This window comes from Sapajus apella, unplaced genomic scaffold (assembly GCF_009761245.1).
Source record: "Sapajus apella isolate SASKATOON/1434 unplaced genomic scaffold, GSC_monkey_1.0 scaffold69, whole genome shotgun sequence".
In the NCBI taxonomy this organism is placed as follows: Eukaryota; Metazoa; Chordata; class Mammalia; order Primates; family Cebidae; genus Sapajus; species Sapajus apella.
In genome coordinates, this window is record NW_022437009.1 from 11,115,125 (window position 1) to 11,132,591 (window position 17,467).

Here is a 17,467-nt window from a genome sequence, read left to right on the forward strand (position 1 = left end):
AGCTAGTGTGGTTGCACAGCAAAAGTGCAGAAATGCCTTTTTACAGAAATTTTTTATTCCGTTGTTTGTGACTTGTGTAAACATTGCAAGAAACATGATTGGTAAAATGGAGTCTCAAATTCTTTTTTTTTCCTAAGTTGTTTCTTTAAGGTTTGGAAGTAAAATGGTTTTACAAACCTTGCCTGAAAGCAGAGGAAACTGCTGCGTCCTTCTCTGTGCTCCTTATTTGTTGCCTCCTTGCCCTTTGCAAAGAGAACATGGGGAAGCAAGCCAGGTCTGCACTGTGATGTATTACAGCTGATAAATGCAAGCTTGGTAAAAACAGCTAGCTCTTTACCTTGATTTTAATGGCAGCATTAGGCTAGAAGCTTAACCCTTATATTACACTCTGACTGTAACTAATGTTGAATTGATTTTATGATTACAGATTGATGAGTGTGAAAAGAAAAAGAGGGAAGACTATGAAAGTCAAAGCAATCCTGTTTTTAGGAGATACTTAAGTAAGATTTTAATTGAAGCTGGAAAACTTGGACTTGTGAGTATTTGATGGTGTTATACTAATCAGTATAGTGGATATTTTTATTGATTAATTGCAAATAGTATAAAGAAGTGAAAGCATCATGATGCTTTTTAACAGAGACCACCTGACTGACTTTTTAACCAGAAGCTATTCATACAGGATTAAAGGTACCACTATACTGCTTTGCAGTGGTCTGGTAGAAGATGAGCAGTGCAGAGTGCTCTTTCTCCTCTAGTTTGTATGGATTTACTTACTCAACTCTGTGCACTGCTCTACCAGTTAATGGAGGTGGGGAGGTGGGGTGATAATTCTCTGCTGACCCTACTCTTTGTTTTCTCTCAGTATATGCTGAGGAAAAGAAAAATGTGTTTTACGTAGTTTTTATCCTTGTTTATTGTGGCGAGTGCTACTTTGTAAACCTATTGTTCACATAATTGTTAAAATTTCTTTTTTTTGGAGACGGAGTCTCCAAAAAACGGAGTCTTGCTCTGTTGCCCAGGCTGGAGTGCTGTGGTACAATCTTGGCTCACTGCAACCTCCATCTCCTGGGTTCAATCAGCTCTCCCTGACTCAGCCTCCTGAGTAGCTGGGACTATAGGCACCTGCCATCACGCCTGGCTAATTTTTGTATTTTTAGTAGAGATGGGGTTTTGCCAGTTGACCAGGCTGGTCTTGAACTCCTGACCTCAGGTGATCTGCCTGCCTTGGCCTCCCAAAGTGCTGGGATTACAGGTATGAGCCACCAGCCAAAATTTCCATTTTTAAAAAGTCACTATTTTCACTTTGGGAAGTAAAAACATTAAGAAAACGTTTAATAACTTACAACATTTAGAAAGCTCATAGATGTTTTTTTTTTTTCCTATTGCGTATGGCACCAGAATTGATTTAGAGAGTTAGAGACCAGCCTTTGGTCTTGATGTGGCTACTAGCCCCACCTACCAGAACTGCTCACAGGCAGATCTCCAAAAATGAAAGACCCCTACATCAGCATAGTGCAAGCTGGCGAAACTTGCTATACTCCCATCTTCTGGTACAGTAAGAAGTCACCAAAAGAGAAGGGAATGTTAGATGAATAATTTGACAATGCCACCTTATTCTGGAAGTATAGAAGCAGATGAGTTTCATATGTGCACCCTCTAATTTGAGTCTTACAACTGCGTACAGTGTAGAACAGAACCTAGATAAGGAAACAGATTGAACAAAAGATGGAAATGCCTGAAAATCTTTAGTTTCTGATTTTTAAAACATATTATTAATCAATGATAGCTTTTAAAAATGCTTACTGGTGATTTGTGATAATTGTGACTTTTTTTTCATTTTATATTTACTTTTTTTATATCTGTATTTTTTGAAACAGAGTCTGTCACCAGGCTGGAGTGCAGGGGCACGATCTTGACTCACTGTAACCTCTGCCTCCTGGGTTTAAGTGATTCTCCTGCCTCAGTCTCCCGAGTAGCTGGGATTACAGGCACTTGCTATCATGCCCAGCTAATTTTTTTGTATTTTTAGTAGAGACAGGGTTTCATCATGTTGGCCAGGCCGGTCTCGAACTCCTGACCTCAAGTGATCCACTTGCCTCAGCCTCCCAAAGTGTTGGGATTACAGGCGTGAGCCATGACACCCGGCCTTGTATTTACTCTTGTAAAAGAAAAAGGAATTTTTTTGTATCAGCTGGCAAATTAATGTAGAATTTGTTTACAGTGATTTTGCTAAGCTGAACTCACACAAATAAAGATAGTTATAAATACGTATTCATGGAAACCCATTATTTTGTTGCTGTTTGAGATCCCTCCTATTTTTCTTGCTTGAACTAATACAGATTTTAGGCTATCTGAAAACTGTCAGCAAATGAAAAGTCATGCCGTGAATCATAAAATAAAGATGCACAGTTGATCCTCATTTTTCACAGATTCCATATTTATGAATTTACCTCATTAAGTCTGTGTAACCCCAGAGTCAAAACTTGAGGTGTTTGTGGTTACACTTGGACACTATGAAGAGTGGCACAAAATTTGGGTGGCCTGTTGCATGCATTCCCAGCTGAGATGGAATAAGACAACTGAAACTGTTTTTTTGTTTCACTCCCATACTGCAAACAAGTGTCTTTTTTGTAGCCTATTTATTGGTATATTTTTTCATGCTTTTTTGAGGGGAGAGTGGTGATTTTTAAATTTTTAATTATTTATTTAGAGACATTCATTAAACAGCATGATTTCGTTGTTTAAAATGGCCCTCTGATACAGTGCTGAACTGAGGTCTGGTGTTCCTGAGTGCAAGAAGGTTGTATGTTAGATAGGCTTCAGTCATGCATAAGGTATAGAACAGTTGTCCATATGTTCAGTGTTAATGAGTCAACTATACATATATTAAATAAGGTGTCCTTAAACAGGAATGTACAGAAACACACGTAAAGCGATCAAATGATGAAAATGCTATCCCAGAGGTTTGCAGGAACCAAACCCTATGTTTACTATAGGAGTAATGGTTCAGTACTTGCTAATCGGTGTTTGAGGTGACTTTATAGAAGATAACCACTGTGAATAGCAAGAATCAACTGTATTTTAGTGAAATTTACAGTATCTTTTTTGCGTTGAGTGCTAGAATTTAAAAAATTTTTTACATGTATTGTCTTTGGTTTTCATGTTGGCCTGTGAAGACAGGTGGATAGTATTAGTTTTTTTAGAGACAGGGTCTTTCTCTGTCTCCCAAGCTGCAGTGCAGTGGGTGCTCAAAGCTAACTGTAGCCTCAAATCTGGGGCACAGACAATTCCTCTCCACACCACTGCACCCAGAGTTTTTGTAGAGATGGGGTCTCACTTTGTTGCCCAGGCTGGTCTTCAAGTCCTGGCTTCAAGCTATCCCCTCACCTTGGCCTCTCAAAGCACTAGGATTATAGGTGTGAGCCATCTTGCCCAGGCTCTTATTCTTATACATATGAAATACTGCAAACTAATATTTAGTTCCAAATTGGCTTTTGTCTTAAGATGGTTCACCAAGTAGTAATAAAAATCTTTTTCTATTGTTTGTGTTTGCTAAATTTCATTTAGCCTGGCGAAAACAAAGGCGATATGCATTTTGATGCTGAGATTATCCTTAAAAGAGAAACTTTGTTAGAAATACAGAAGTTTCTCAATGGAGAAGACTGGAAACCAGGTGCCTTGGATGATGCACTAAGTGATATTTTAATTAATTTTAAGCTTCATGATTTTGAAACATGGAAGTGGCGATTTGAAGATTCCTTTGGAGTGGATCCATATAATGTGTTAATGGTAAGATGGGATGAGGGAAAGGGCAACGTGATTAAGTTCCCTTTTTAAATACTTTCCTAACTTGAGCATAATTATGTTAAGAACCTGTACTAGATCATTCATGCTGTATTGATGAACAAGCCTCAAAATTGTAGAAATGATTTTGTGTGTTTAAGTCCAGTTCTTTATAGTTGCCCTGAATGTTTTTGGTGGCTGATTTCTGCTTCTCTCTGTTCTGAGGTACTTCTGTGTCTGCTCTGCATCGTGGTTTTAGTGGCTACCGAGCTGTGGACGTATGTACGTTGGTACACTCAATTGAGGCGTGTCTTAATCATCAGCTTTCTGTTCAGTCTGGGATGGAATTGGATATATTTATATAAGGTATTACATGGGTGGAGAGTTTTACAGTTTTAACACATTTATTCACAATAAGAGAATACTAATCCATTGAGAGCAATCTAGCCTTGGATGTGGGTTGGAGGCAGAGATTAGAGGTGGTCCATGGTAGGGAGGAATTAAATCGACAATTCTTAGTTGACTGTTTTTTGATTCCTTGACCAGTTAGTGGGTAAAAAGGTTCAGTCCTAATTTTCATAACCTAGTTACTACTGTTAACATCAGCCAGGTGGGCTGAGCATGATGGCTAATGTCTGTAATCCTAGCATTTTAGGAGGCTGAGGCAGGCAGATCACTTGGTCAGGAGTTTGAGACCAGCCTGGCCAACATGTGAAACCCTGTCTCTATTAAAAATACAAAAATTAGCCGGGAGTAGTGGCATGTGCCTACTCCCACCTACTCAGCAGGATGAGTAAGGAGAATTGCTTGAACCTGGGAGGTTGCAGTGAGCTGAGATCGTGCCACTGCCCTCCAGCCTGGGCCGTAGAGTGAGGTCTGTCTCAAAAAAGGGGGGGAAAAAAGAATAAAGCTAGGTGGACACATTAAAAAATTCTCATGTAGGTAATTTAGGGCATGTCATTATTTGCTAGAAATGATACCAAAATATTATTATTATTATTATTTTTTTTTTTGCAATGTTAATTCACTTTGTTTTTCTTGTATAAAAACCCTATGTTGTAGCCACAGTTGGAGCTTGGGTCCTCTGCACAGAGACTCTGGTGTGGGTCTTGACGAGGTGGTCCGTGAATTCCTGATAGGGAGACTTGGTGAATACAGTCTCCTTCCACAGATCGGGGGTCAGGTAGCTGTAAGTCTTAGAGATGGCATCAAACGTGGCCTTGGCGAAGTTGCCCAAGGTAGCAGTGCAGCCCCTAGCTGAGGTGTAGCAGTCATCGCTACCAGCCATCATAAGCAGCTTCTTGGGCACAGGTGCTGAGACAATGCCAGTGCCCCTGGGCGCAGGGATGAGGCGCACCAGCGCAGAGCCACAGCGGCCTGTCACCTTGCAAGGGACGGTATGAGGCTTGCCGATCTTGTTCCCCCAGTAGCCTCTGCGCACGGGGACAATGGAGAGCTTGGCCAGGATGATGGCTCCACGGATGGCAGTGGCCACCTCCTTGGAACACTTAACACCCAGACCGACGTGACCATTGTAGTCCCCAATAGCAACAAACGCCTTGAACCTGGTGCGCTGGCCTGCACGGGTCTCCTTCTGCACCGGCATAATCTTCAAAACCTCATCCTTGAGAGAAGCCCCCAAGAAAAAGTCAATGATCTCAGATTCCTTGATGGGCAGAGTGAAGAGATAGATCTCCTCCAGAGATTTAATCTTCATGTCTTTGACCAGGCATCCACTCCTTATCCTCGGCTTTGCCTCCGCGAGCTCCGCGGCCTCGGCCCCGGCCCCGTCCACGGCCGTGACCCCGGCCCCGGATACCACTGCCGAAACCTCCGCGGAAGCCACCGCGGTTCCCCATCCCAGGGCCCCCGGGGCCTCCAGGCCCCCCCGCTGCACCGGCGTCATCCGCCATTTGGTGTTTTATCGGAGAAGATGCCAAAATATTATTTTTAAAAAATTAGGTTATTTTTTGAATATATAAGTAGTATGTTCATGGCACAGAATTTAGAAAAGACAGAAGGATACAAAGAAATCAATTTTTAAAATCACCTATAAACACCTAGAGATAATCTGTCAATATTTTGAGGTATTTCTTTCCAGTTTTTCCTAGATTTTATCTTTCAAAATTGGGATTATACTGTATATAGAAATTTGAAAGGACCACTACTATTCCCATCAACATAGCATAATAATTGAAAGAAAATTTTAGATCTTTCTAGAGAGCGAGTCAAGTAGCTAAGTATTTTCAATGATTTTATCTGGTTAAAGCATTGTGACATTTCCTTAACCTTTTGCCCTGAGTATTAAAGTATCTAGAACTAATTATTTACAAATTAAAAACAGATTCCATGTGGAAGGAAAAGTTGAGTATTGTCACCTCAGTGATTTTATATTGGTCATTGTGCTGGAAAGTATCTAGTGCAAAATAGGATATTATGAACTATCAAAGAAAAGAAGGGCCGGGCACGGTGGCTCACGCCTGTAACGCTTTGGGAGGCCAAGGTGGCTGGATCACGAGGTCAGGAGTTCAAGACCATCCTGGCCAACATGATGAAACCCCATCTCTACTAAAATAGAAAAATTAGCCAGGCGTGGTGGCGGGCACCTGTAATCCCAGCTACTCAGGAGGCTGAGGCAGAGAATTGCTTGAACCCTGGAGGTGGAGGATGCAGTGAGCCAAGATTTCGCCACTGCACTTTAGCCTGGGCGACAGAGCAAGACTCTTGACTCAAAAATAAAATAAAGAAGTAGTCATTTAATTTGTATGGCTAGCACTAATTTTTGTTGTTGTTTTTGAGACAGTCTCGCTGTGTCCCCCAGGCTGGAGTGCAATGGCAAAATCTCGGGTCACTGCAACCTCTGCCTCTGGGGTTCAAGTTTTTCTCCTGCCTCAGCCTCCTGAGTATCTGGGACTGCAGGTGCATGCCACCACACCTGGTTGAACTAATATTTAAAAACAATATTTTTAGTAAAGTTTTCCTTTTTCATTATAATTACTTACAGAGAAGGCAATTAGAGTTAGTACTACTTTGTGGTTACTTGTTGCATTAAAGCTGTACTTTTCCATGAGCTGAAAATAGCTACTCTTTAAAAATAATATGTTTTCCTACAGTCCAGCACTTTGGGAGGCCGAAGTGGGCAAATCATTTTAGGTCAGGAGTTTGAGACTAGCCTGGCCAACATGGTAAATCCCATCTCTACTAAAAATACCAAAATTAGCTGGGCGTGGTAGCGGGCGCCTGTAATCCGAGCTACTTGAAAGGCTGCGGCACGAGAATCGCTTGAACCGGGGAGGTGGAGGTTGCTATGAACTGAGATCTTGCCACTGCATACCAGCCTGGGCGATAGAGCGAGACTCTGTCTCAGAGAAAAAAAGTTGTTTTTTTTAATTAAAAATTTTAAAAGTCTGGTTTGGATGAATGGTGAAGACACTCTTTGAATGAAGGTCTTTTGGATGTGTAGGCCTAACTTTCATTGGTAATGGCTTCTCCTGGTTCCCTTTCGGTCAGCTAGCTTTTGCACAGCATCAGGCTGAAGTCGCCAAGATGGAGCCATTTAACGATGTATGTGCCAAGAAGATGGACTGGACTGGAAGTATCTGGGGTAAGGTGTTTGTGCACTGGCCTTATTTTGAATAGAAATTCTGAGAATGAGAGAACATAGAACAAAGAAAATGATAAAATAACAGAGGAGGCTTTTCATGACTGAATCTTTAATATCAGAAGAACATGCAAGAAGCATTTCAGGTTTAAAACCAGTGACCTTCACACTGAGCACTTGCCTGAAAAAGTTAAAAAAAATAAAATAAAACCAGTGGCTTTTTGTGTTCATGTAAAGTCACAGGGAAGGAATGGAAGTTGTATATGTGTTGACTCTGATATCATCTATCTTCCTTCATTAGACTGTGAAGGATCCAGTGCTTGCTTTTGTTCATGTTGTCCTTAGCATAGTGTCTGGTATATTCTAGGTCCTCAATAGAAGTTTATTAAACGAGTTAATGAATGTATATATGAATTAATATCCATTTTAAGTTTGATGGCCTTATATTGACTTGTGAAATTTTATGTTGTAGCTTTACTATACTTTTTTTTAACTAAGGGAAAACGTATTGAATTTTTTATTCTTTCACATTTTATAAACATTCTCATGAATGTTCAGTACCTCTGGTTGTGTATATCTAGCAATGGCGATGGTTTAATAATATTCTAAGGCATTTTATAAATGCAAGTCCATGACTGACACAGAATTCTATAGATGGGTTCCAAAATAAATGTTTCTTAAAAAGTTGTGGATCCCAGCACTTTGGGAGGCTGAGGTGGGTGGATCACGATGTGAGGAGTTCGAGACCAGCCTGGCCAACATGGTGAAACCCCATCTCTACTAAAAATACAAAAAATTAGCCAGGCATGGCGGTGTGTTGACCAGGATGGTCTCGATCTCTTGACCTCGTGATCCACCCGCCTCGGCCTCCCAAAGTGCTGGGATTACAGGCTTGAGCCACCGCGCCCGGCCTACGTTTTTTTTTTTTTTTAATTTTTTTTGAGATGGAGTTTCGCTCCTGTTACCCAGACTGGAGTGCAATGGCGTGATCTCGGCTCACCACAACCTCCGCCTCCTGGGTTCAAGCAATTCTCCTGCCTCAGCCCCCCGAGTAGCTGGGACTACAGGCATGCACCACCACGCCCAGCTAATTTTTGTATTTTTAGTAGAGATGGGGTTTCACCTTGTTGACCAGGATGGTCTCGATCTCTTGACCTCGTGATCCACCCGCCTCAGCCTCCCAAAGTGCTGGGATTATAGGCGTGAGCCACCGCGCCCGGCCTAGACTTCCCATTTTACCTGTCCTCATTTGTGTGTGTGAAACATTGCTTTTATTTACCTTTTAGACATTTTTATAAAATATAATTTATCTGCATAAAACATGTATAGTTTGAATGGATTTTTTAAACATGGTTTTGGACATAAGATGAAAAATTTAAAAATCAGCATTTGTGGGTGGTCAGGGAGGATCAAAACCAAAGTAATGTCTTATTTGGGGATGAAATGCAACATTAAAAAAATGATCTGTGTTTTGTCTGTTTCTCTAAACAGAATGGTTGAGAATTTCATGGACCTATAAGGATGACCCATGCCAAAAATACTATGAGCTCTTACTAGTCAACCCTATTTGGTTGGTCCCACCAACAAAGGTATAGCATATGTTCTGTAAAAATTACTTATACAAAGTAAGTCAGAAATCCCTTGTATTTTAAAGAAATTTAGTGTTATTTTGCTGATAAGAAAACTTTGTCCAAGAAAAAATACTATTGCACAGTGATTTTCACATTAAAAATGGCCCATTTTAATTTATGTAACATACATTTTAATTTATGTAACCTCAGTACACAATGAATTTTGACTCATCCTGTACTTTAGTCCTGTGAGGAGAAAATTTTTTGCTTTTCTCTTGTTTTAGGCACTTGCAGTTACATTCACCACATTTGTCACAGAGCCACTGAAGCACGTTGGAAAAGGAACTGGGGAATTTATTAAAGCACTCATGAAGGAAATTCCAACGCTGCTTCATCTTCCAGTGCTGATAATTATGGCATTAGCTGTCCTGGTTAGTATTAATATATTAGCAATGTCAGTACTTAGCAAGATTTACAGAAAAAAGGCAATGCTAAAATTATTGTGGTTCTTTGATGTTGTAAATCAGGCTAAGTTACGCTTAATGAGAAGATGATTTTCAAGTGATACAGATTTTTTTCCTGCCCTCCGCCCCTCTAAGTGATACAGATTTATTATACTTGTATATTTTTCCTTTTTTTGTTTTTTGAGATGGAGTCTCCCTGTGTTGCTCAGGCTGGGGTGCAGCAGTGCGATTTTGGCTCACTACAACCTCTGCCTCCTGGGTTCAAGCGATTCTTCTGCCTCAGCCTCTTGAGTAGCTGGGACTACAGGCATGCGCCACCATGCCTGGCTGATTTTTGTATTTTTAGTGGAAATGGGGTTTCACTCTGGTGGCCAGCCTGGACTTACCTGTATATTTTCCTAATCAAGAAAGTAGTTCTCTAGTTTGATTGCATACGTTGTAGTAGTGGTTTAGAATAATAACATCTTTTTAAGTTTGTTCTTTAACCTTGGTAAATTAATACACAGGAAATAGGAAGTTGATTACTGCCTCCTTGCGAAAGGGGCCTTCTTATTTCTAGTCTGAATTTTTGCAGCACTGAGAAGGGAAGAGCATTGAGTTTGACATAGAACCAAAAAGGGATCTGGAAGAAGCTGGGTATGCTGAGAAAGAGTTTGGGGATCTAGGAGCAGGCATTTATTAAGAAGAAATATTACTCGTCATTCGTCCATGGTCTATTCAGTGTTTTTGTTGTTGATTTTTTAGCTATTACCCAAGTAAAGCAGTTGTTGCATAAAACAAAAAGAACTTAAATGTGCCATGGGAAATTCTCCTCCCTAAGGATACAAGATGCACTATGCTCTATTCACTTTGAAATCATTCCTTTTTTGGTTTTTGTTTTTTGGCTTGTGATTCCAGGACTCAGTGGTTGATGGGTACTTTTTAGGTGACATCAGTTCTATGGTCGTAGTTTAGTTTCTGAAACTGAAACTATCAGCAGAATCTTCATCTGTTTTTGTTTCATGTGCTCCCTAAGGAAAGTTTCACTCTGATTTTTGCTTGTCTTCAAATAGTATTTGAAAAACTAGTACAGAAATTTTCAAAGTTTCTGTTCGCAGGACCTCTGTAGTCTTAAAAATTGAAGCCCACAAACAGCTCTTAAGGTGATTATATTTATTGATATTTACATATTAGGAGTTAAAACAAATTTTAAAAACATGGGCACTGTATCCACAACCACGTATCCCATGAGTCCGAGTGTGGCTGTCACTCTAGACTCTGGAACACTCCATTGTGAACTCATGAGGGGACAGTGAGAAAGACAATGTCTATATTATGAAAAGTTTTGATCTCATAGATCCCCTAAAAGTCTCAGGTATCCCCTGAGGGGTCCCTGGGCCACACTGTCAGAATTGTTGCCTACTTTTTCTTATGGAATGTGAATCAAAACCTGTTGAATTTTGAATTTTAGCTGTAACTTAAGCCTAGTTTGTATTTGTAAAAATAAGTGTACAGGAGATTGTTTACATAATGATATACAACTTTACTTTTAGCATTTACCTTTTTTGATGGGCATGAATAGAAACATAAATAATTATCAGACAACTAGAACCTACTAATTTAAATATCTAGGCTTCATCCTGCCATTGTTACAGTTCAATCTAGCTGATTAAAATGTCTACTGAATACTGAGTGATGTATTAAATTACTCTGGCTTGTATTACAAATTAACTATTATGTCTAAATGTCACAAGTTAAATTACATTTACATAATTTTGTTAACACTTTGAATAAAATGCCTCATAACCTCTTTGTAAGTTAGCCATTAAGTACTCAGGAAAATGTATTTCTTTTCCTTATAGAGTTTCTGCTACGGTGCTGGAAAATCACTTCCTGTGCTGAGACATATAGGTGGTCCTGGGAGAGAACCTCCCCTGCCATGGGATAGAAGACGGCAGAAGGAAATTAATTACAGACTCGATGGTGGAGCAGGTGATGCAGATTTCCATTACAGAGGCCAAACTGGCCCCATTGAGCAAGGCCCTTATGCCAAAACATATGAGAGTAGAAGAGAGATTTTGAGAGAGAGAGATGTTGACTTGAAATTTCAGATGGGCAACAGGAGCCCTGAAGTGCTTCGGGCATTTGATTTACCAGACGCAGAGGCACGAGAGCATCCCACGGTGGTACCCACTGTAAGTCAGCAACTGTTTATTCTGCGGTCCCTTCATTACTGGTCCTAAATGCTTCTAGAAGAGTTCTGATTGTCTTTGCTCATTTACCTTTCATCCTTAATTATATCATGAGTGATATAATTAAGTCACTCTCGCTCTCCCCTTTCTGGTCAAAAGTTAGTTCAGCTTTCTCAGAAGAAATAAAATTAGATTTAACTTTTACGTAAAATACAATGTAACAGTAGTTTCTTAGAACAGATGGTAATTCATAGGAACCTTCATGGGAAGCCAGCATGTGAGCATAACTGAAATTTCTGTCTTTGAAGAAATCAGAGAGGAGGCATCACTGAAGGCCTGGAGCTCTAGGGAAGGGGCAGTGGAGCCCTAAAGGCTTAGCTGGATGCAAGAGTGGACTGGGGCCAGGGATCAAAAACATTGCTTCTCTAAATCTTCTGTGTCATTGGCTGGCTAGACTGTACTTTTTACCTGTAGAATGGTGAGAAGTTTCTCACCACTATGAGTCTGTTTTTTATTGTCACCTGAAAAGTGTAAGTTGCAGCTGTAAACCTTTGAAATAGTTATGAGCATAACAGAATCTGGGAAACTATAGAATCCCTTCCCATACAGTTCATATTAAAATTAAAAACATATCTATATGTACCTAGAAAACCTTAAGATGGGCCAGGCGCGGTAGCTTACCAGCACTTTGGGAGGCCAAGGCGGGCAGACCACTTGAGGTCTGCAGTTCAAAGCCCTCTCTCTACTAAAAATACAAAAAAATTAGCCAGGCCTGATGGTGCACACCTGTAATCCCAGCTAATTTGGGAGGCTAATGCAGAATTGCTTGAATCCAGGAGGCAGAGGTTGCAGTGAGCTGAGATGATGCCACTGCACTCTAGCCTGGGTGACTATTACCTGTCACCCATCTCAGAAGTCTTCCAGTGACTTCCATCTCACTTGACGGGAAAGCCACTTAATCACAATGGCCTAGAAGCCTCCTTGGACTCCCCTTCCCCCACATCCACTGCCTCTCTGGTCACCTTCTGTTGTCCCTCCATGTTCACTCTGCTTCAGCCCAAGGGCTCCTGACTGTTCCTTGAACTGAGAGCCTTTGTACCTGCCATTCACTCTCTCTACAGTGTTCATTCATACAGCGTATGGTAACTTTCTTCAGGCCTTTACTCATTTTTATTATTTTTGGAGACAGGGTCTCACTCCAGCCAAGGCTGGGGTGCAGTGGTGTGATAGCTCATTGCAGCGTCAAAATCCTGGGCTCAAGCAATCCTTCTGCCTCAGCCTTCTGTGTAACTAGGAATATAGGCATATGCCATCATGGCTGGCTAATATTTTTTATTTTCCGTAGAGATGGGGGGCTTGCTGTTGGCTGGTCTCAAACTCCTGGCCTCAAGTACTCTTCTCACCTTGGCCTCCCAAAATGATGGGATTACAGGTGTGAGCCACCATGCCTGGCCTCGTCACTTTTTCAGACCACCTTAAACTGTAATTTGATCCTACCAGCCCACTCCACATTCAGCACTCATCTTTTTTCTGCTTTTTCTACATAGCCTCCTTAATTCAACATAGATATCATACTTGCGATTTTCTTCTAACCTAAATATAAGTTCTAGTGAGAACAGTTTTATGTATTTTGTTCCTGCGGTATCCCTAATACTTAGAACTTACTATATGCTCAATAAATATTTGTCAAATGAATTATTCTCACCAGGCAAGAGAAATTAACAATACTGATTACAGATTCTCTTGACCCCTTCTAAGCTGGGCTGCTAGACCCCAAGTATGTCCTAAGTGTTCCCACTCCTCCGTGGGAGTTCTCCTGTAGAGTATGGTGAGGTTTCAATCAACATTTATATAGTTATGATCCATGGATTTGACACAGTCTGGAGCTTGCTACAACGGATTTAGGTGGGAACTTGTAAGGCATGTTTGATTACTAAGAGTCCACATTACATTAAATGGTTAAAACAAAATGTAATTTTGTACTTTATAGCATAAATCACCTGTTTTGGATACAAAGCCCACGGAGATTGGTGGAATTCCTGGGGAAGGCACACTGAAAGAAAGCAGTACTGAAGGCAGCCAACCTGCTAAGTCTGTCTCTGGCCGAGACACATCAGGGAATACAGAAGGTCAACCTGCAGCAGAAAAAGCCCAGCTCACGTCGGATGCTGAGGGCAGCCCAGACCAAGGCAGCACACGCAGCCCAGCAAGAAGTACGGCTGGACCACATGGACAGGATCCAGTTAGCGGCAAGCATCAGCTCTCAAGTCTTCTTTTAGCTTCGTAAAGTATACTGTCTGTTCTCTTACCTGCAAGTATTCTGATTACTACACAGGTGCCAACTTCAACATTCACATTTTTACTGACAATTAGAATTCACACACACGTATGTATATAAAAGCTTTTGATTTCATCTTTGATATGTAGTAGGAAGTGCTAATTTTAGAAAACAGTCTCAGAATTTATGTTTTAAGATGAACAGATGGCAGGCATCACTGATTCTGGATAGTTAAGGAGGCCAGTTAGAATGGGGGACATTAGAAAAGAAATTTTATTGTTACAGGCATGTACAGGAACCCACTAACCAACTTACATTGCCTAGTGGAATCCACTGTAGTTCCGACCACCCACTTGATGCACTCCAGCATCTTCCTGCAGCCATGGAGTATGCGTTACCAGGATCAGTCTGACACCTCAGCTTGTCTCTGTGTAGGTTGCCCACAGGTCATTGTGGCTTTGTAGTTTCATCTTTTCTGCAGCTGTTACTAGGCCTGCATCCTTATTTTCCCTTTTACTTTGTTTACTTAGACAAAACTGAAGACTGCCAGGGCAATTTAGATAACATAGCTTGTTATATTGGTAATCTGTTTTACAGAGTCAGTCAACTGAAAATGACTTTCTTTCTGTTCCCAATAGATGAAGTGTATGGGCTTTTTTTTTTTTTTGAGACGGAGTTTCACTCATGTTACCCAGGCTGGAGTGCAATGGCGCGATCTCGGCTCACTGCAACCTCCGCCTCCTGGGTTCAGGCAATTCTCCTGCCTCAGCCTCCTGAGTAGCTGGGATTACAGGCATGCACCACCATGCCCAGCTAATTTTTTGTATTTTTAGTAGAGACGGGGTTTCACCATGTTGACCAGGATGGTCTCGATCTCTTGACCTCGTGATCCACCCGCCTCGGCCTCCCAAAGTGCTGGGATTACAGGCTTGAGCCACTGCGCCCGGCCATGTATGGGCTTTTTATAAGACCTCTTTTTCTTGTTACTCAGAATCCTAGCAGTGGAGACTATTAGATATTAGCATATCTTATTTATATTATAGCAAATCATATTGTTTTGTCCACAGGACGTTTGAATTTTTAGAGATCTCTACACAGAGAAGAATACCATGATGAGGAAAAAATAGAGTTTGGTGCCTTCATTAACTGCAGACAGGCCATGAGTCAGCACTTTAGTTTTTCTGATTATCAAAAGCATTCCTCATTTTAAACTTTTTTTTTTTCTTTTTTGTGCCCTTCTCCTGATTGTACATTTTAAACTTTTTAAAAAGCTATGCATTAATTTTGTACCTGTCCTTAGCTAGCAGATTTCATATACATCAGGTGTCCTTTATTTTAACCATATTCACAACTATAAAGTTATGTTCAGCTGCTAACTAAAAATGATACCAGTCAGGAATAAAGTCTGTAAATTTTCATGCAGACATTTGTATCCCAAGCACTTTTTGATTTTTTTTTTAAATATAAAATGCAGAATACACATTTTGATCCAAGAAGTGTTACTTACATGCCTGTAACAATTTCATTTTAGGCCAGGTGCAGTGGCTCATGCCTACAATCCCAGCACTTTGGGAGGTCAAGGCAGGATGATGACTTAAGCCTACGAATTCAAGACCAGCCTGGGCGACAAAGCAAGACCTTGTCTCTACTAAAAATAAAACTAGCCAGGCATGGTGGTACATGCCTGTAGTCCCAGCTACTTGGAAGGCTGAGGCAGGGGGATCACAAGGTGGCAGCGAGTTATATTGAGCCACTGTACTCCAGCCTGGGTGACAAAGCAAGACCTTGTCTCAAAAAAATTATACATGTTAGTATATTCTAATTTAATACTGCAAACATCTTTAGTATTTCATCAGATTATTTTTTTCTAAGAAGTGCAAAAGGATTTTAAGATTTTTAACACAGCGGGCATGTAACAAATGAATTCTGACAGACACCTGTGGTTTAGAATAAATTTGTGAACATCCATGCATATAAAGTAGTCCTCTGGGGACAAGATGTGTTCACACTGATTGGGGGATATGCCCCCATGGTGAGAGCTGTCTTTTGATCTGTGATCTGATTCTGAAAAGTAGTGAATCCCCAGGTGATGGACTGTAACTGTGAGTGGAATTAATGCTGCTTGCAGTTAACGCCTTTTAATCCAAAAACAATTATTTTTAAAAAATTTTAAGTAAAATTTCACCTTTGTATTCTTTCATTACAGATATCCATTTGGGGACGAAATCTACTTTGACAGCAAGGCACCATGCAACTGCTGTTGAATGACGACAGCAATTCAGGAAAGACTTAAGTATGAAAGGAAACTGAACACACAAGGCCAGTTTATTACCAGAAAAGACATAAGGCTTGTCTATTGACTAGGCAATATGTCATTAAAATTAAGGTTTAGAGTATGAAACTTTTTTAAAATTTAATTTTACTATATTTTTTCTGAAAGTTTTGTTCTGTCACCCAAGCTAGAGTGCGGTGGTGCAATCTTGGCTCACTGCAACCTCCATCTCCTGGGTTCAAGCGTTTTTCCTGCCTCAGCCTCCCAAGTAGCTGGGATTTCAGATGTGCGCCACCATGCCTGGCTAATTTTTGTATTTTTAAGTAGAGATGGGATTTTGCCATGTTGGCCAGACTGGTCTCGAACTCCTGACCTCAAGTGATCCACCCTCATCGGCCTCCCAAAGTGTTGGGATTGCAGGCATGGGCTATCATGCCCAGCCTATGTAGTGTGAAGCTTTAGGAAAATCAGAACAAGGTAGACAGCTATTAAAAACAATGTTTAAATGGAATAATGTTGAATATTTACAGGCTGTAAGAACTATCAGATACATAAAATAAACTTATTTTTACATTGGGGTTTGGCATACTGTCTTACTTAATTTTAAACTTATTTTTACATTGGGTTTGGTATACTGTCTTACTGAATTTTCTTATAAGAAAAGCCCCATGAAACTTACCTGAGTTTTTAAAATGCTATCCAGGACATCATACCTTAATAATATACATGGGCCGGGCGCGGTGGCTCAAGCCTGTAATCCCAGCACTTTGGGAGGCCGAGGCGGGTGGATCACAAGGTCAAGAGATCGAGACCATCCTGGTCAACATGGTGAAACCCCGTCTCTACTAAAAATACAAAAAATCAGCTGGGCATGGTGGCGTGTGCCTGTAATCCCAGCTACTCAGGAGGCTGAGGCAGGAGAATTGCCTGAACCAGGAGGCGGAGGTTGCGGTGAGCCGAGATCGTGCCATTGCACTCCAGCCTGGGTAACAAGAGCGAAACTCCGTCTCAAAAAAAAAAAAAAAAATACATGAAACATAATGTGATCCAGGTTTGACTTCAGCCCTTAATGTAATTCCAGATTTTGACGATCTTTTTTTTTTTTTTTTCTTAAAACATTGGCCATTTAGAGAAGTAGTTCTGTTTGCCCATCAAAATCACCCGAGTGACTTTGAACAGGGGTCTACATCCCTAGATCCCATCCCAGCTGTGCAAGCAGAGTGGAAGAAACTGCCAGCTTGTTCCAAGGGTGGGCTTTTGCAGTCTGTGATTCAGTGTTAATCCAGGCCTTGCTCTGTCCCATTCTTTTTTTTTTTTTTTTTTTTTT

The 17,467-nt window shown here is 40.8% G+C and overlaps 1 protein-coding gene and 1 pseudogene across 5 annotated transcripts in view; one reads left to right on the plus strand and one right to left on the minus strand.

Annotated features, from left to right (window-relative positions):
* The window catches only part of CLCC1 (chloride channel CLIC like 1), a 32,050-nt gene extending 15,332 nt beyond the window's left edge, over positions 1 to 16,718 (plus strand). For 3 of the 4 annotated variants that reach the window (XM_032249907.1, XM_032249909.1, XM_032249908.1), the window contains 9 exons: positions 428 to 535; positions 3,568 to 3,789; positions 4,009 to 4,149; positions 7,294 to 7,387; positions 8,876 to 8,973; positions 9,240 to 9,386; positions 11,261 to 11,593; positions 13,581 to 13,839; positions 16,075 to 16,718. In XM_032249907.1, coding sequence (XP_032105798.1) covers positions 428 to 535; positions 3,568 to 3,789; positions 4,009 to 4,149; positions 7,294 to 7,387; positions 8,876 to 8,973; positions 9,240 to 9,386; positions 11,261 to 11,593; positions 13,581 to 13,839; positions 16,075 to 16,136 — 1,464 coding nt within the window. In that variant the 3' untranslated portion in view covers positions 16,137 to 16,718. Of the gene's footprint in view, positions 1 to 427; positions 536 to 3,567; positions 3,790 to 4,008; positions 4,150 to 7,293; positions 7,388 to 8,875; positions 8,974 to 9,239; positions 9,387 to 11,260; positions 11,594 to 13,580; positions 13,879 to 16,074 lie in introns of all 4 variants that reach the window. The other variant, XM_032249910.1, reaches the window with a different exon arrangement.
* Positions 4,797 to 5,717, minus strand: LOC116531186 (annotated as a pseudogene). The gene has a single exon (XR_004260306.1). The product of XR_004260306.1 is annotated as a 40S ribosomal protein S2 pseudogene (transcript).
* Positions 16,719 to 17,467: the final 749 nt, after the last annotated feature.